This window comes from Nerophis ophidion, linkage group LG14 (assembly GCF_033978795.1).
Source record: "Nerophis ophidion isolate RoL-2023_Sa linkage group LG14, RoL_Noph_v1.0, whole genome shotgun sequence".
Taxonomy (NCBI): Eukaryota; Metazoa; Chordata; class Actinopteri; order Syngnathiformes; family Syngnathidae; genus Nerophis; species Nerophis ophidion.
Window position 1 is genome coordinate 1,662,306 of NC_084624.1, and position 19,876 is coordinate 1,682,181.

At 37.0% G+C, this 19,876-nt stretch overlaps 1 protein-coding gene and 1 long non-coding RNA gene across 31 annotated transcripts in view; one reads left to right on the top strand and one right to left on the bottom strand.

Annotated features, from left to right (window-relative positions):
* Positions 1 to 1,312: 1,312 nt before the first annotated feature.
* On the bottom strand, positions 1,313 to 19,777 carry LOC133567928 (uncharacterized). 26 transcript variants are annotated; one of them, XR_009809492.1, is made up of 5 exons: positions 19,611 to 19,772; positions 19,349 to 19,403; positions 18,963 to 19,235; positions 2,065 to 2,205; positions 1,313 to 1,975 (listed from the first exon to the last, which is right to left on the bottom strand). It is a non-coding gene; the product is annotated as an uncharacterized LOC133567928 (long non-coding RNA). The 26 variants fall into 26 exon arrangements; XR_009809494.1 differs by having other exon boundaries at positions 18,963 to 19,219; positions 19,611 to 19,771; XR_009809486.1 differs by having other exon boundaries at positions 18,963 to 19,027; positions 19,158 to 19,235; positions 19,349 to 19,749.
* LOC133567923 (uncharacterized) overlaps positions 16,374 to 19,876 on the top strand; it is a 40,786-nt gene continuing 37,283 nt past the window's right edge. For 2 of the 5 annotated variants that reach the window (XR_009809481.1, XM_061919540.1), the window contains exons 1-3: positions 16,374 to 16,513; positions 16,581 to 16,649; positions 17,042 to 17,168. Coding sequence is in view for 4 of the 5 variants with exons in the window: in XM_061919540.1 (XP_061775524.1) it covers positions 16,389 to 16,513; positions 16,581 to 16,649; positions 17,042 to 17,168 (321 nt within the window). In the remaining variant the exon portion in view is untranslated. Of the gene's footprint in view, positions 16,650 to 17,027; positions 17,169 to 19,876 lie in introns of all 5 variants that reach the window. The other 3 variants (XM_061919542.1, XM_061919541.1, XM_061919543.1) reach the window with 3 other exon arrangements.

Below are 19,876 nucleotides of genomic sequence, written 5' to 3' on the forward strand. Positions count from 1 at the left end.
AGTCCTGTGGCTGTTTCTCCAGGAAGAAGTTTTTGGAGGAAGCACTGTGCTATAATGAGGCGAGAAAAAATGTTGAATAGTGTTGACGTTACTTGTGAAGATTAAGTGAGCAATTAAATAATAGGTAAGTGACAAGTAAAAAGACGACATCACTCAAAAGATATGTTTCCTAGATATGAATATGACGTTATAAAACAAGGGTGTCACACTCATTTTAGGTCAGGGGGCGGCCACTTGGAGAAACATCTACTCCCGAGTGGTAAAATCACGGCACGATAACTTAAAAATAAAGACAACTTCTGATTGTTTTCTTTGTTTAAAAAAAGAACAAGCACATTTTGAAAATGTACAAATCATAATGTTGTTTTTTTTTGCACTTGCATGTTGCAGTATTCCATCTTTATTTTTCGTTATTTATACTTTCTGAATAAATGATGTGATAATGTTCATCAGTCAACTCATTGGTGTGAATTTTCAATCTATCAAGATAAAAAATGATATAAAAATCAAATTACGGGATGTTATTTATGTAGTTTGCTCATTTTCCTCGACTGGTGCACTAACATCCATCCATCCATCCATTTCTACCGCTTATTCCCTTTGGGGTCGTGGTTTATTTTTGTTTTACATATGCAGCATCATCTCCGAAGATACAAAAAATTGCTACTGCGACATCTAGTAGACACATTTAGAACAGCAGTTTTTTTCATTCCAAAATTTTGTCTGATTTTTATACTTAGCAAATTCATCCCGCGGGCCAGATAAAACCTGTTCGCGGGCCTGATCCGGTCCGCAGGCCGTACATTTGACATCCCTGTTATAAAACATGCCATATTTATGTAAAGTTTTATACACAGTTGGCCTGGTTTCTGTCAGCTTACTAACTGTGGAGGGGGGCGTGGTGTGTCAGCGGCAGGAGAGTAGATTGCCCAGCAGGAGATTGTTATCTAATCACCTGTCGCCCTTATTGGCAGCAGCCGGTGCGAGACACGTTGTTGGGAGTCGGAGAGAGAGAGACACACGCACAGAGCCAGAAGGCGGAGACACGTCGGACTAAAAAGTCCTCAAAACATATAATGCTGAAAAGCAAACGAGACTTGTGCAGGTCAATAAAAGACTGGCTCAAACCTGTACACCGGGCTCACGAAAGATCTATTGGACTCAGGAGAACACTCACAGCAGAGAGACTTTCACACTAACTTTGTAGTTAGAGCTGCTGAGGAAAGAGGCGAGCCAGGGACTTCCTGCTGTGTTAAACTTTCAAAATGAAAGCACGGCAGTGAAAGGTTTCAAAACCCAAAATTGTTATAAATTATGTTATAATGGTCTTTTTTATTGTCATGGCCAATGTAGTTCAAAGTTGCTCGTCCCCAAGCATTGACAGGCTTCATTGCTATTGCTATGTCTGCACATAAATTATGTCCTTTTTTTTTTTAAATCTCCTTTTCCATTCCCAAGTTCTCTGATCAAATTCTACCCAAAAAATGATCAGCTATTCCTGCACTGCATGTCTATCTGACCCATTCAGGACTACATAACCCAATTTTAACCCAACTGCTGGTTCAGAAAAGGACAAACCCCTTATTTGATTTACACTATATTGCCAAAAGTATTTGGCCACCCATCAAAATGATCAGAATCAGGTGTCCTAATCACTTGGCCCGGCCACAGGTGAATGCTCCAGGATAGCAAAACATTTTGGACAATTCCTTTCTCCCAACCTCGTGGGAACAGTTTGGCGCAGGCCCATTCCTCTTCCAAAATGACCGTGCACCAGTGCACAAAGCAAGGTCCATAAAGAGATGTATAACAGAGTCTGGTGTGGATGAACTTGACTGGCCTGCACAGAGTCCTGACTTGAACCCGATAGAACACCTTGGGGATGAATTAGAACGGGGACTGAGAGCCAGACCTTCTCGACCAACATCAGTGTGTGACCTCACCAACGCGCTTATGGAATAATGGTCGAAAATTCCTGTAAAGTGAAGCGAATTATATTTATATAGTGCTTTTCTCTAGTGACTCAAAGCACTTTTACAGAGTGAAACCCAACATCTAAGTTACCTTTAAACCAGTGTGGGTGGCACTGGGAGCAGGAGGGTAGAGTGAGTTGCCCAAGGACACAACGGCAGTGACTAGGATGGCGGAAGCAGGGATTGAACCTGGAACCCTCAAGTTGCTGGCACGGCCACTCTACCAACAGAGCTAAACAAACATACAACATGCTCAAATTTTTTTATGTACATAAGATGTGTGATTGTAAATTATGTTAATTAGATTAAACCTTAATAAAATTTTATTTGAAAAAAAAAAAAAAAAGAAGACTTTTACACAAAAATGCGATACCTATTGAAAAACAGCCCAAAAATGGTTCATAGTCTTAAAAAATCCAGAATTTGAGTTAAAATACACTTATAACCCCGAAAATGATTGTTCTTCATAAAAATAACTCAAAAATTTAACCCAACACTCCCAACTCATAAATTGGGTTGTCAAAATAACCCAGCATTTTTTTTTCAGTGCACAAACAGACGATGAAGTGGACGCTTTCGCAATTTCTTGCTGCAATTCAATCCTTTCTTGCTCTCTCTCTCTCTCTCACTATCTCTCTTCAGCAAATGTTCATGTGACCGATACTACTCTTCTCTTTCACTTTTTTTTGTCTTTCCTTTGTCCCTCCTCTCCTGAACTGAATGCAGTCTTTGATACCTTTTAACTTGAAGATTCCAGATTCACCTGTTGTACAACAAATCTGTTGTGGCAAAATGAACATACCGTCCACCCAAACTGCATGAATAAGCTGCAAAACAGGATGGCTCAGAAAAAAATGGAAAAAAAACAAGCTGATGCTGGTAGCATGTAAAAGTAATTACAAATAAAATGATAAATCTAATACATCTGACAGAGTGGTTCAGTATTATGACTATCAAATACAGACGGAGAGCTGAGAGTTGAGTCATTCATATATAGCACATTTAACAGCAACCCCCAGTTAAACAAATGGCTGTAAAGACATAAAACACATAAAAAATTGTGCAAAACTGTGTCGAATTTACATTTTAACAGTGTTTTTCAACCTTTTTTGAGCCAAGGCGCATTTTTTTTCATCGAAAACAACTAAAAAATTGTGCAAAACTGTGTCAAATGTATATTTAAACACAGTGCTTTTCAACCTTTTTTGAGCCAAGGCGCATTTTTTTTCCATTGAAAACAAATACAAAAATTGAGCAAAACTGTGTCAAATGTATATTTAAACACAGTGTTTTTCAACCTTTTTTGAGCCAAGGTGCATTTTTTTCATTGAAAACAAATAACAAATTGCGCAAAACTGTGTCAAATGTACATTGTAACAATGTTTTTCAACCTTTTTAAGCCAGGGCGCATTTTTTTTTATTGGAAAACAAATGAAAAAATGTGTAAAACTGTGTCAAACGTATAATTTTAACAGTGTTTTTCAACCTTTTTTAAGCCAAGGCGCATATTTTTCATTGAAAACAAATTTAAAAATGTGCAAAACTGTGTCAAATGTACATTTTAACACAGTGTTTTTCAACCTTTTTGAGCCAAGGCGCATTTTTTTTCCATTGAAAACAAATACAAAAATTGAGCAAAACTGTGTCAAATGTATATTTAAACACAGTGTTTTTCAACCTTTTTTGAGCCAAGGTGCATTTTTTTCATTGAAAACAAATAACAAATTGTGCAAAACTGTGTCAAATGTACATTGTAACAATGTTTTTCAACCTTTTTAAGCCAGGGCGCATTTTTTTTTATTGGAAAACAAATGAAAAATTGTGTAAAACTGTGTCAAACGTATACTTTAACAGTGTTTTTCAACCTTTTTTAAGCCAAGGCGCATTTTTTTCATTGAAAACAAATTTAAAAATGTGCAAAACTGTGTCAAATGTACATTTTAACACAGTGTTTTTAAACCTTTTTTGAGCCAAGGCGCATTTTTTTCATTGAAAACAAATAAAAAAATTTGCAAAACTGTGTCATATGTACATTTTGACAGTGTTTTTCAAACTTTTTTAAGCCAAAGCACATTTTTTTCATTGAAATCAAATAAAAAAATGTGTAAAACTGTGTCAAATGTATTCTTTAACAGTGTTTTTAACCTTTTTTGAGCCGAGGTGCATTTTTTCATTGAAAACAAATAAAAAATTGTTCAAATCTGTCAAATGTACATTTTAACTCAGTGTTTTTCCACCTTTTTTTTAGCCAAGGCGCATTTTTTTCATAGAGATTAAATGAAAAATTCTGCAAAACTGTGTCAAATGTACATTTTAGCATAGTATTTTTCAACCTTTTTTGAGCCAAGGCGCATTTTTTTCATTGAAAACAAATAAAAAATTGTGTAAAACTGTGTCAAATGTACATTTTAACGCAGGTTTTTTTCCAACCTTTTTTGAGCCAAAGCGCATTTTTTTCATTGAAAACAAATAAAAACTTGTGTAAAACTGTATCAAATGTACATTTTAACACAGTGTTTTTCAAACTTTTTTACGCCAAGGCGCATTTTTTTCATTGAAAACAAAAAATTGTGCAAAACTGTGTCAAATGTCATTTTAACGGCGTTTTTCAACCTTTTTTGAGCCAAGGCACATTTTTTTCACTGAAAACAAATAAAAAAATGTGCAAAACTGTGTCAAATGTACATTTTAACACAGTATTTTTCCACTTTTTTTTTAGCCATAGTGCATTTTTTTCATTGAAAACAAATAAAACATTGTGTAAAACTGTCAAATGTATATTTTAACACAGTGTTTTTCAACCTTTTTTGAACCAAGGCGCATTTTTTTTCAATGAAAACAAATACAAAATGGTGAAAAACTGTCAAATGTACAATTTAACAGTGTTTTTCAACCTTTTTTGAGCCAAGGCGCATTTGTTTTTCATTGAAAACCTATAAAAATTGTGTAAAACTGTGTCAAATGTATATTTTAACATAGTGTTTTTCAACCTTTTTTGAGCCAAGACGAATTATTTTAATTGAAAACAAATGAAAAATTGTGTAAAACTGTGTTAAATGTATACTTCAACACAGTGTTTTTCAACCTTTTTTGAGCCAAGGCACATTTTTTTATTGGAAACAAATAAATTGTGCAAAACTGTCATATGTACATTTTAACACAGTATTTTTCAACCTTTATTGAGCCAAGGCGTATTTTTTTCATTGAAAACAAATAAAAAACTGTGCAAAACTGTGTCAAATGTACATTTTAACGCAGTGTTTTTCAACCTTTTTTGAGCCAAGGCGCATATTTTTTAATTGAAAACAAATAAAAAATTGTGTAAAACTGTGTCAAATGTACATTTTAACGCAGGTTTTTTTCCAACCTTTTTTGAGCCAAAGCGCATTTTTTTCATTGAAAACAAATAAAAACTTGTGTAAAACTGTATCAAATGTACATTTTAACACAGTGTTTTTCAAACTTTTTTACGCCAAGGCGCATTTTTTTCATTGAAAACAAAAAATTGTGCAAAACTGTGTCAAATGTCATTTTAACGGCGTTTTTCAACCTTTTTTGAGCCAAGGCACATTTTTTTCACTGAAAACAAATAAAAAAATGTGCAAAACTGTGTCAAATGTACATTTTAACACAGTATTTTTCCACTTTTTTTTTAGCCATAGTGCATTTTTTTCATTGAAAACAAATAAAACATTGTGTAAAACTGTCAAATGTATATTTTAACACAGTGTTTTTCAACCTTTTTTGAACCAAGGCGCATTTTTTTTCAATGAAAACAAATACAAAATGGTGAAAAACTGTCAAATGTACAATTTAACAGTGTTTTTCAACCTTTTTTGAGCCAAGGCGCATTTGTTTTTCATTGAAAACCTATAAAAATTGTGTAAAACTGTGTCAAATGTATATTTTAACATAGTGTTTTTCAACCTTTTTTGAGCCAAGACGAATTATTTTAATTGAAAACAAATGAAAAATTGTGTAAAACTGTGTTAAATGTATACTTCAACACAGTGTTTTTCAACCTTTTTTGAGCCAAGGCACATTTTTTTATTGGAAACAAATAAATTGTGCAAAACTGTCATATGTACATTTTAACACAGTATTTTTCAACCTTTATTGAGCCAAGGCGTATTTTTTTCATTGAAAACAAATAAAAAACTGTGTAAAACTGTGTCAAATGTACATTTTAACACAGTGTTTTTCAACCTTTTTTTTTTTTAGCCAAGGCCCCTTTTTTAATTGAAAACCAATAAAAAATTGTGTAAAGCTGTCAACACAGCACATTTTTTTCTTTGAAAACAAATAATGTGCAAAACTGTATCAAATGTAAACTTTAATAGTATTTTTCAACCTTCTTTGAGCCAAGGCGCATTTTTTCATTGAAAACAAATAAAAAAATGTGCAAAACTGTGTCAAATGTACAGTGTAACACAGTGTTTTTCAACCTTTTTTGAGCCAAGGTGCGTTATTTTCATTGAAAACAAATAAAAAATGCATTTTCTTCGGAACATTCACCTTCTGTTTATTTTTGGTTTAAGCATTAGATACCTTTTTACCTTCACGCTGCCTCCCTCTCTGTCGTCTGCATATTGTGATCACGACAAAACTATCGTCGTCGTTCCCGACATTTACAAAGAGCTTAGCTACCGGCTTCCACCTACTGAGATGCTATGGAATAACGCAGTTACTCTGCCAAACTCTAGACAGCACTGACACTCATCTATGGCACATTATTTGCAGAATATAATTACTGGTTTGCAAAAAATATTTTTGTCAGAATAATTTTATCTAAGTTATCACAAAACTTTGTGTTGCCATGAGTTCTCAGTGAGAAGACAAAAGCTGTGTTTGATCCTACCAAGAAGAAGGCTTGTAAAACTCCACTGTGTAGGATGGGAAGCAACATGAAGGTGTTCTGTTTCTTTGATGTATTGTAATCCACAGAAAGATTGTGTCTTGACCCGAGAACCACAAAGCGGAGAGGAAGCAGGACCAGACTCCCCTCAAGGCGACCTTTCCTTTGAACTATTTAAAGACCTTTTCTTTTAACTTTTTGTAATGAAAGGCGATGGATGTTTACCTTACAAACAGCTGTTGCTGTGAAAGTCCAAATAAAAGAGGAGGCGTACAATCTTTTGGCAGAGCGTGGTGAGACTGTACAAAGAGTACAGTCCAGACGTCTCTTCTCAATTGAGCCAAATTTGATTGTGTCTGTTTAATTCCTTGCTTCTTGTCTTGTTTAATAGATGTCATCAGTGTTTGAACCTGACAATTATTAAACCAAATAGGTAAAACTGCAAAATATCCCACGGCACACCAGACCGTATCTCACTGTATGGAACAGTGGTTGAAAAACACTGTTTTAACATAACATTATTAGAATAGCAAGTGTCCCCTAAAACAAGCGTGGGGAAAAAAAAATCACATCAAAATACTAATATAATAAGACATACTGTAAAAATTTAATACATAAAAAATAGAAAATACTCTTTGAGGAACTATGTCAAGAAAAAGGTGTGACATACAACTTACTGTCAAGTAAGTTGACAAACACTTTCGGATCACGTCATGGCTATAAATAGAAATAATTTGTGACAATCAAAGCAGACTCTTTGAGACACTCGTGATCTAGGGGTATAAAAGTAAACTTTGATTGATTGATCCAGCTGATTCTTTCCCTTGTTTTTCTATTTGTTTTTCAAAAAAGTGTCTGACAAAGATGTGCTTTCTTCACATGTATGTGGTTTTTCCTGCACCAAGAATGTTGAGCGGAGAACAATTTATAGCACAAAGCGCTCACTTGGGACGGCGCTGCGGCCTCAATCAACTGACGTATCTACTCATGTGATAAGGGATGTGGGAAATGACGCCAATACTGAGAAGTCAAGTGGCCAAAAATTCCCCCAGAAGAATGTTCGAGCGATGACAGCTCGCTTTGCAACGTGGAGAAACAAGCTTGTTGTCAGGTCGCTCTCGAAAAGGGGATTTTAATGTCAATGAGACCTTACCTGGTTAAATAAAAGAAATTGAATCTGTGTTGTGTTAAGACAGTGCTTCTCAATTATTTTCTGTTGAGAAAACATTCTGTGCGCCCACTCTCAACTTGATTGATTGACAAGCTTATAAATAATTGAATCCATGTAATGCTTTAAAAAGGCAAATGGATGGCACAAAAAGCCAAAAGGCTTGTTTCCATTGTGGTCCATTGAATATTAAGTGTTCATCACATACATATATATATATACAACCTGTAACATGTATCAACTGCAACTGTAAAATGTGTCTATAAAAATGTACACCTCTGCGTAACATTGTGTCCTTATCAACAATAGAGCAAACCAAAAGAAAGAAATATACTAAAGATCAACGAGTAAATATAATGATGATGTGGCGATGGGAGTGAAACTCAATGCTGTGTTATACGCACTAAAAAAACTGCTTGGTTATTTTGACAACCCAATTTATGAGTGGCGAGTGTTGGATTAAATTTTGGAAGTTTTTTTGATGAAGAGCAATCCATTTTCGGGGTTATAATGGTATAATTTCAACTCAATTTCTGGGTTTTCAAAACTATGAACTAGAGATGTCCGATAATATCGGACTGCGGATATCATTGGCCGATAAATGCTTTAAAATGTAGTACCAGAAATTATCAGTTTAAAAATGATCAGTATCGGTTTCGAAAAGTAAAATGTATAACTTTTTAAAACGCAGCTGTGTATACGGACGTAGGAATAAGTACAGAGCGCCATTAAACCTTAAAGGCACTGCCTTTGCGTGCCGGCCGAGTCACATAATATCTGCGGCTTTTCACACACACAAGTGAATGCAATCATACTTGGTCAACAGCGATACAGGTCACACTGAGGGTGGCCGTATAAACAACTTTGACACTGTTACAAATACGCGCCACACTGTGAACCTACACCAAACAATAATGACAAACACATTTCGGTAGAACATCCGCACCGTATTTGATTGATACTTTTATTAGTAGATTGCACAGTTCAGTAAATATTCCGTACAATTGACCACTAAATGGTAACACCCGAATAAGTTTTTCAACTTGTTTAAGTCGGGGTCCATCCATTTTCTACCGCTTATTCCCTTTTGTGGTCACGGGGGGCGCTGGCGCATATCTCAGCTACAATCGGGCGGAAGGCGGGGTACACCCTGGACAAGTCGCCACCTCATCGCAGGGCCAACACAGATAGACAGACAACATTCACACTCACATTCACACACTAGGGGTCCACGTTAATCAATTCATAACACAACATAAACACAACAGAACAAATACCCAGAACCCCTTGCAGCACTAACTCTTCCGAGACGCTACAATATCTCAGGGAGAGCATGTCCCAAATTCCAAGCTGCTGTTTTGAGTCATGTTAAAAAAAATAATGCACTTAGTGACTTCAATAATAAATATGGCGGTGCCAAGTTGGCATTTTTTTCCATAACTTGAGTTGATTTATTTTGGGAAACCTTGTTACATTGTTTAATGCATCCAGCAAGGCATCGCAACAAAATTAGGCATAATAATGTGTTAATTCCACGACTGTATATATCGGTATCGGTTGATATCGGCCAAAAAGCCATTACCGGCCATTATACTTTCTGAATAAATTATGTGATAATGTTCATCAGTCAACTCATTGGTGTTCATTTTCGATCCATCAAAAAATTATATATATATATATATATATATATCAAAATCAAATTACAGAATGTTATTTATGTAGCTTGCTCATTTTGCTCGACTGGTGCACTAACATCATGTGGTTTATTTTTTTTTTGTACATATGTAGCATCATCTACAAAGATACAAAGAATTGCTATTGCAACTGCTTCTACTCACCTGTCTTTGTTTCGCTATTAGTGTTCCCACCAGGTGTTTTGGTGAATCACTCTCCTTTATAGTTTGCAGTCACCCAGCACTAGTGGCCGGGTCAATGCTCACTATACGCGACATTTACGGTTCTCCTGGTTTTTCCACCTCGCTCTAGGTTTTTTTTCCCGCACTTTAGCATTTTTCGCTGTTCACCCTTGGTGACATTTTGATTTTTGGCTCCAAGCTCGTTTAGCGTCCGAGTTTTTGTCATTTTCGTTACAGTTCTATCTTTATTTGTCTTTATTTATACTTTTTGAATAAATGATTTGATAATATTCATCAGTCAACTCATTGGTGATAGTTAATTTTCCATCTATCAAGATAAAAAAATATATCGAAATCAAATTAAAGGATGTTATTTATCTAGTAGGCTCATTTTCAGTGACAAGAAATAAGACGACGTCGCTCAAAAGATATGCTTCCTAGATATGAATATGTCGTTATAAAACAGGGGTGACAAACTCCTTTTAGATCGGGGGGCCACATGGAGAAAAATCTACTCCCAAGTGGGCCGGACTGCGAAAATAACGGCACGTTAACTTAAAAATAAAGACAACTCCAGATTGTTTTCTTTTGTTTAAAAATAGAACAAAGACATTCTGATTTTTTTTTCAAATCATGTTGTTGTTTTGTTTTTTTGCACTTGCATGTTGCAGTTAATAGGATTCTACCTTTATTTTTCGTTATTTATACTTTCTGAATAAATGACGTGATAACGTTAATCAGTCAACTCATTGGTGTTTATTTTCCATCCATCAAAATAAAAAAATATATATATCAAAATCAAATTACAGGATGTTATTTATGCAGTTTGCTCCCTTTCCTCGACTGATGCACTATCATGTGGTTTCTATTTTTTACATATCATCTACAAAAGATACAAAGAATTGCTATTGTGACATCTAGTGTATATATTTAGACCAGCGGTTTCTTTCATTCAAAATTTTCGGCTCATTTTTATACTTAGCAAACTCATCCCGCGGGCCGGATATAAAAACGGATAAAAGTAAAGCAAATTAAATGAGCTCAAATATACCTACACATGAGGCATAATGAGGCAATAAGTACATACAGTACAGCTAGCCTAAGTAGCATGTTAGCATTGATTAGCTTGCAGTCATGCACTGACCAAATGTGCCTGATTAACACAAAATAACAACAAGTCGATAACGTCAACAAAGCGCTCTTTGTGCATTCACGCACAGTATAAAACATTTGGTGGACAAAATGAGACAAAGAAGGAGTGGAAGATTTTACATGTAAACCAAATGTTGTGTCACAGTCCACACAATGGTGAGTTTAAGAACCGCCGAAATTAGTAGGACAAAACGATGTTCACCAAATACTCTCGTCAGTGAAGCATACACACACACAAATTAAAAAGTGGGCTTTGTAACGATTGAGAAGGTTTGTCCTCAAACAAAAAACATACTAAAACAAAAAAAATATTTTCCCCCCATCTTTTTCCATTTTCAATCCTTTTTGTTAAAATGCTCCAGGGAGCCACTAGGGCAGCACCAAAGAGCCACAAGCGGCTCGAGAGCCGCGGGTTGCTGACCCTCGTGTTGTCTCAACAGCAGCCGCTTGCTCTCTCTCTCTCACCAACACATGCACTCATAGCCATAAACTGATGCGTTTATGGCCACACAAAAAGTTGGACAACTTCAACATTACATATAAAGTGTCAATTCCAGGTCGTTACACTATGACTACTCAATCAAATGCGTGCTTACTCTACTGTCATCTATGAAGAATGTTCATTTTTGGATATTAATCATGAAATTATTTTACTTGATGACAGAATTGCTAATAGAAATATTTAATTTACAGACGGAATGTTACAGGAACGTACACTTTATGTCATGCAACATGTGAATATTTTAAGGGGAACTAAATGGGATCTCTGGAAGGGGTACACAATCTTTCCAAAGCAGGACCCCCACCCAGGCATACAATTCTATAGTACATAGCTGATATAAAAAAAAAAAACATCAATATTTAAGTGGGCCAAATTACTTATGTTAGAAGATAATTTCATGAAAATGACTATTGTCACTAGATTATAATAATAAGGAGTTTAAATTATTATGTCAGGTTTGAGACGGATGTGCTGCTGGTATGGCCACAGTGTGCACGTCTGTATGCCACCGAATGCTCAGGGTGTTTTTGCGTTCGAAAAATTAGAGGGAACATTGTACATACTCAAGATCGACCATTTGTGCATATACTTTAGATACTAAGGCTAAAAAAAACACTTCAAACTGTTTTTTTAAATTGTATTTGTTAGAATAATCGTATCTAAGTTATCTCAAAGCTTTGTGTATCTAACTTCTCGGCGAGAAGACAAAAGCTGTCTGTGAACCTACCAAGAAGAAGGCTTGTAAAACTCCACAGTGTAGGATGGGAAGCAACATGAAGGTGTTCTGTTTCTTTCATGTAATGTAATCAACAGAGATATATTGTCTTCAAAGAGATATATGGATCTACAAAGCGAATAGGAAGCAGGTACAGACTCCCTTCAAGGCCCCGCTTCTTTGAACTGTTTTCCGACCTTTTCTTTGAACTGTTTATAATCGAATGCGATGGCTGTTTACGGCCCCTGTACCTTTAGAAACAGCTGTTGCCATGTAATCAAGGAAAGTCCAAATAAAAAAGGAGGCGTACAATGTTTCGCCAGAGCGTGCTGGGAGTCTGTACAAGTGTACAGCCCAAACGTCTCTCCTCAATTGAGCCAAATTGAATTCTGTCTCTGTTTAATTCCTTGCTTCTTGTCTTGTTTAATGGATGTCATCAGTGTTTGAACCTGGCAGTATTAAAGCAAATAAATGTGACCAAGAGGTATTTTATAACATTTTTGTTAAAGTTAATTTGATCTTAATGAGCAAACTGTCCATCCATCCATCGATTTTTTCCGCTTATCCGAGATTGGGTCGCGGGGGCAGCAGCCTAAGTAGAGGAGCCCAGACTTCCCTCTCCCAGCTACTTTGACCAGCTCCTCCCGGGGGGATCCCAAAGCGTTCCTAGGCCAGTCGGTATTAACAATAATAAGGGCATATGGATTTAAGTTTTAAAAAAAAAAAACTCTACAGGCATTAATGCCTCACCTGGTGTGGAAGACACTGCTTGTCACTGTTAGCTGATTAGATTTTATAGTCATCTATTGTTGGATTCCATGTGAGAATTTGGAATAGTACACTTACAGCCGAAGATTTCAAGATGACGTGAAACCCCCACCATGCTAGATGAACCACTACACTATTAGTAATTTTAACTCATCTCATCCTTTGGAAATCTAACAAGCAATGCTACGACACGAGTGTTTCATTCATGTCAGCTTTGGAAACAAATAAACTTTCCTTTTACCTGACCATAACAATCTTACTAAGCCACTTGCTCAGTGGCCTTGTTGTTAGAGCGTCCGCCCTGAGATCGGTAGGAAATGAGTTCAAACCTCGGCCGAGTCATACCACAGACAACAAAAAATGGGACCCATTACCTCCCTGCTTGGCACTCAGCATCATGGGGTTGGAATTGGGTGTTAAATCACCAAAAATGATTCCCGGGCGCGGCCACCGCTGCTGCTCACTGCTCCTCTCACCTCCCAGGGGGTGATCAAGGGTGATGGGTCAAACGCAGAGGATAATCTCACCACACCTAGTGTGTCTGTGACCATCACTGGTACTTTAACTTTTATCTACTTACTGAAAACGCTCCAGGAAAGGGAATGCAAGATGGTATAATTTTTTAGTTTGCTAAACAAATACGACATGTGGGATTGTTTCGTAACGCCACACCCTCCTTTGTTCAATCACTCCGCATAACCTCTGAGCTGGTGTTTTCTCCCAATTATGGGCTCGTGTTCGGCAGGAGTGAGGATAAACACACTATGGGGGCTCTTTAGGACCTAAAGTGGGGCACTTGAACAGAAAGACGCATGTCTTTGTAGGTGGGAGGAGGCCAGAGTACCAGGAGGGAACCCACACAGTCACAGGTAGAACAGCCCGGGGATCGAACTCAGGACCTTCGTACTGTGAGACACACACACACACACTTATCCCTTTAAATATATATATATATATATATATATATATATATATATATATAGTGGCGATCAAAAGTTTTGAGTTTGAGTTTATTTCGAACATGCAAGCATAAAACATGATACGTCACAATTTCAAGTTTCTCTTTTCAACAAGTTCGAAAAGGAGTAGGAGTTGACTCTCTGTAAAGCATCAGTTCCATTTGCAGCAAAACAGGCACAGAGCATAATACTGCCACCACCATTCTTGACGGTAGGCATGGTGTTCCTGCGATTAAAGGCAGCGAGGAGGCGTGGCCGGTGGGCCAGCGGCGAGGCGGGGCGCGCCGGGACCAGATCCGCAATGGCTCGCCCAGCTGGGCACAATTCAGTAATTTCCTCTCACTGTATAAAAAGGGCAGCAGCACAGGAGGACGGGAAGGAAGGAGGGCAGAAACCAGCACATGCAGAGCGAGAGCGAACGAGAGCAAGAGGCAGACGACGCGGCGCTGAAAAGCGAACGGAAGAGCGAGCAGGTGGAGCTGTAACTGGAAAGCGACACAACGACGAAGATTTATTGCAATAATAAAACAAAGTCATAATCTGCTCGCCATCATGTCCATCTTTGGTGGTCAGTGAACCCGGACAGAGGAAGTCTGTCACAAAGGCCTTTTCTCCTCCCACCATATTGCTGGGTATTGTGGCCAAATAGCTCAATTTTTGTTTCAACTGACCCCAGAACTTGACTCCAGAAGGTCTTATCTTTGTCCATGTGATGTCAGATGAAACAAAAATTGAGCTGTTTGGCCACAGTACCCAGCAATATGTTTGGAGGAGAAAAGGTGAGGACTTTAATCCCAGGAACATAATTCCTACCTTCAAGCATGGTGGTGGTAGTATTATGCTCTGGGCCTATTTTATTGACAATGGAACTGGTGCTTTACAGAGAGTAAATGGGACAATGGAAAAAGAGGATTACCTCCAAATTCTTCAGGACAACCTAAAATCATCAGCCCAGAGGTTGGGTTTAGGGTGCAGTCGGGTGTTCCAACAGGACAATGACCCCAAACTAGAGATGTCCGATAATGGCTTTTTTGCCGATATTCCGATATTGCTCAACTCTTAATTACAGATTCCGATATCAACCGATACCGATATATATACAGTCGTGGAATTAACACATTATTATGCTTAATTTTGTTGTGATGCCCTGCTGGATGCATTAAACTATGTAACAAGGTTTTCCAAAATAAATAAACTCAAGTTATGGGAAAAAAATGCCAACACGGCACTGCCATATTTATTATTGAAGTTCCAAAGTGTATTAATTTTTCTTTTTAACATGCCTCACAACAGCAGCTTGGAATTTGGGACATGCTCTACCTGAGAGAGCATGAGGAGGTTGAGGTGGGCGGGATTGAGGGGGGCGGGGTTGAGGTGGGGGAAGGTAGCGGGGGTGTATATTGCAGTGTCCCAAAATAGTTAGTGCTGCAAGGGATTCCGGGTATTTATTCTGTTGTGTTTATGTTGTGTTACGGTGCGGATGTTCTCCCGAAATGTGTTTGTCATTCTTGTTTGGTGTGGGTTCACAGTGTGGCGCATATTTGAAACAGTGTTAAAGTTGTTTATACGGCCACTCTCAGTGTGACCTGTATGGCTGTTGACCAAGTATGCTTGCATTCACTTGTGTGTGTGAAAAGCCGTAGATGTCATGTGACTGGGCTGGCACGCAAAGGCAGTACCTTTAAGGTTTATTGGCGCTCAGTACATTTCCCTACGACCGTGTACACTTTTTGAAACAGATACCGATCATTTCCGATTTATCAGCCGATAATATCGGACATCTCTACCCCAAACACATGTCGAAAGTGGTAAAGGCTAGAATGAAGGTTTTTAGAATGGCCTTCCAAAAGTCCTGACTTAAAACGTGTGTACAATGCTGAAGAAACAAGTCCATGTCAGAAATTCAACAAATGTAGCTGAACTGCACCAATTTTGTCAAGAGGAGTGTTTAAAAAACTCAACCAGAAGCTTGTGGATGGCTACCAAAAGCGCCTTTTTTCAGCGAAACTTGCCAAGAGGACATGTAACCAATTATTAACATTGCTTGTATGAAGATTTGGTCACATTTTCAGTAGACCCGTAATAAATTCATAAAAGAACCGAACTTCATGAATCCTTTTTGAGACCAACAAGTATGTGCTCCAATCACTCTACCACAAAAAAAAAATAAGAGTTGGAAAAATGATTGGAAACTCAAGACAGCCATGACATTATGTTCTTTACAAGTGTATGTCAACTTTTGACTACGACTGTATATGCATGTATATATACATATAGTAACTTAACTGTAAGTACAATAATATATTGTTTTCAAAAGGAGTTTTGTTGAAACAGATCACAATAGAAAACACGTTTCCCCTCCTCTTTAGACCTTCCTTCAAGACACAACTAGTGCTTTTAGTTTTTTTCCCCACACATGTAATCAATACATTCATTTCCCATGAGACAAAAGTACTGTACACTTGCTGCAAAAAGTGAGCACCAACTGTGTTTTAATTGCTCAAGAGCGAGTTTGTCCGGGAGCCGGGTTTTGACGTCATACGGAAATGGTAACTCACCTTGCAGGCAAGTATGTGTTTTTCATCCATGGCCACACCTTAGCGGAGCATCATTTTGTTCCTGCGTATTTAAGGCCCGCGTCTGCTTTTGGCGCTCACTTGACATCGAGGGAACGTCTTTTAAGATCTTGGAAAAAGCTCAGGTAAGCCTCAAACAATTTCGACCAAAATAAACATTGACAACTTTATCATCTTGTAAGCATATACTGGATTATTATTATTATGTCTTATGATGTATTTTCTTACTTAAATTAAAAAAACGAACTTATTTTGATTGGACTGGGGTACAGATATTTATTATTCTTTCAATTTAATACACACGCAAAAACATATCTAATAAGGCAGGACATATGCTAAACTACAACCTGGTCTTCAGTCCTTTTGTTTATTTGTTTTCAGTGTCACACATAAAGGTCTGATATGTGGTCATAATTGAACTTCTACAGGCCAATTATAATGAGTCGCCACAGAATGCGCATGATTAAGACATATTTGAGAACTGTTGTGATCCTAACATTCAGGGTTTTCTTGGCAGTCGAATTTGGGACATGTTGCAGCCGACAACGAAGCAAGCGCTGATCCTGCTGGTGGCCGCCTGCGTGGCCTCGGTTCTTCCGACAGCGCGGGGAACTTCGCACCTGATGTTCGACGCCAGCCTTCCGGTTGGTTAGCCTCTCTCCTTGCACGACCGAACGCGATGCGTCAAAGTAGTTTCGCGGAAAAAACGCAGAGTTCCATTTCTTTTTAGTCGTTTCTTTTCCAAGCACTCGCTGTGTAAAAGTCGGTTCCTCCTCGACATTTTAGCAAAAATGTTTCACTTATCTGTCATTGGGAGAAGCAATGTACTTGTTAGTACTTTATTATTTTTTTTACTTTTCAAGACATTTGTAACCCTATGCCTGGACTTGAAATAATTAATATGAGTTCAAATAATTCATTAATCACCAATCATGTATCTCAAATGCTTTGGTTTACAATGTATTTGTTTTCAAAATAAGGAATATCAAAATGAAAGTTAAGCGCTTATTATAGTTCTTTTTTTTTCAATTGTTCAAATATTCAAAAATATATGAACAATTTCTTCAAATACACAAATACAATTCAAATGCACCTTCTCAAGTTCACAAATAAATGAGGTAGATTATTTGCACAAATTGCACATTAATGTTGAAAAGGGACTTTTGTGGAGCAACTTGGAGGGTACTTAAAGTTAGAACGTGCTAAATATCAATTATTCACGGCTTAATTTACATATTGTACCAAGTCAGACCTACACTGTTTCAATGTCCATTTCTCAGATGATATAATTTTTAATGACTGAAGTGCTGATATCAACCAAACCTAAACGCCCCAACCCCCTAAATTATGTAAATATTGTAAATAATTTAATATATATATACTCTGATGATTAACTTGTGTGATGACTACCGTATTTCCTTGAATTGCCACAGGGCATATAGTATGCGCCTGCCTTGAATTACAGCCGGGTCAAACTCACTTCCCAAAATAATTAACGCATGCTTAGTATTACCGCCTGGTCACACTTCCCCTGTCATCATTTTCAAAATGGAGGAGGCTGATTTCAATACCTGTAATTTGAAATCGCATAAAGGGAAGAGGATTAAGAGCTATTAAGTAGGATTGAAGGTCCAAGCTTACATCACACTCAATTTTTTATTGCATGCCTTTGGTAAGTGCCGGAGTGAGAAGATTTTTCAAAATAATTAGCGGATGCTTACTTTTACCGCATGCATTTGGTAAGCGCAGGAGTGAAAGGAGGTTTTAAATTAATTAGCGCCCCAGCGGCAATTCAAGGAAATACGGTATATTATGCCGATAGTATACATTTGTACCATGAAAGGATTAACGTTGACCCCGACTTAAACAAGTTGAAAAACTTATTCAGGTGTTACCTTTTAGTGGTCAATTGTACGGAATATGTACTGTACTGTGCAATCTACTAATAAAAGACTCAATCAATCTCTCCCTTGCGAGCACAGGTGAGAGATGCACTAAAAATGTACCCCTTCAATCACTAAACAAAAATTAATCAGTTCTTTATTACTTCAGTAAAACAAAAATAATCCCAGCGTTCCCAGCATGTGCTGTAAACATGAACAAAATAAATATCAGCAATAATTATGGTTCAAATAAAACACTAGGAATGATTGATTGATTGAGACTTTTATCAGTAGATTGCACAGTGCAGTACATATGTAGTGAGTCTTATTGTGCGTTGTGTAGTTTTTTAAATAAAAGACACTCCACCGTTCCGTGGTTTCAATATAAACACATACACGGGTCTCTACTTTCTGGCGGACTGATATTTGCTCAGCCAAAAGTCCGAAAAAAGAGAAAATAAACAACAATCATTCATATAAAAATAATCATTTAAATTACATTAACAAAAACGTTTTATCACAAAAAAAATAATAATAATGCACAAATCCACATACCTGTGTTGGAAACACGAAACAAATACACAGGTCTCTACTTTCTGGCGGACTGATATTTGCTCCTCCTCATCCAAAAGTCCGAAAAAAGGAGAAAATAAACAACAATCATTCATATAAAAATAATTATTTAAATTACATTAAAAAAAACGTTTAATCACAAAAAAAATAAAAATAAAAATGCACAAATCCACATACCTGTGTTGGACACACGAAACAAATACACAGGTCTCTACTTTCTGGCGGACTGATATTTGCTCCTCCTCATCCAAAAGTCTGAAAGAAGAGAAAATAAACAACAATCATTTATATAAAAATAATAATTTAAAAACATTAACAAAAACGTTTTGTCACAAAAAATAATAATAATAATGCACAAATCCACATACCTGTGTTGGAAACACATACAAAAGTTTCACATTTCTGGCGGACTGATATCTGCGCCTGTGTGGTGTAAATACCATGCATAGATACGACCAAACAATTCAAACAGTCGACGCTCTATTCCTTAATTAACAAAACTGTGCCAAAAAAAAAAAACAACAACACATCACTTATGCCCACAACATTAATGTTTTAACTTTTGAAGTATTCGAAACGCTTAGAAAGAATATTTACACTAAGAAACAAGGAACAGTGAAGAGCTATTACCTTCTCACCCAAAATAGGTCGTAAATATCCGAAAAACAAACAGCAAAGTCACTTCCATCACCGGACATCCGGTTCTTCAAAATAAAACCAATACTTCAAAATAAAACACAACACCCTGTTTCGTTCATAATATGGCGCAACAACATCACACTATTACGCATATTCCGTACAATCGACCACAAAATGGTAATACCTGAATACGTTTTTCAATTCATGGATCCTTCTAAAACTAGTCCATTGATTGATTGATTGAAACTTTTATTAGT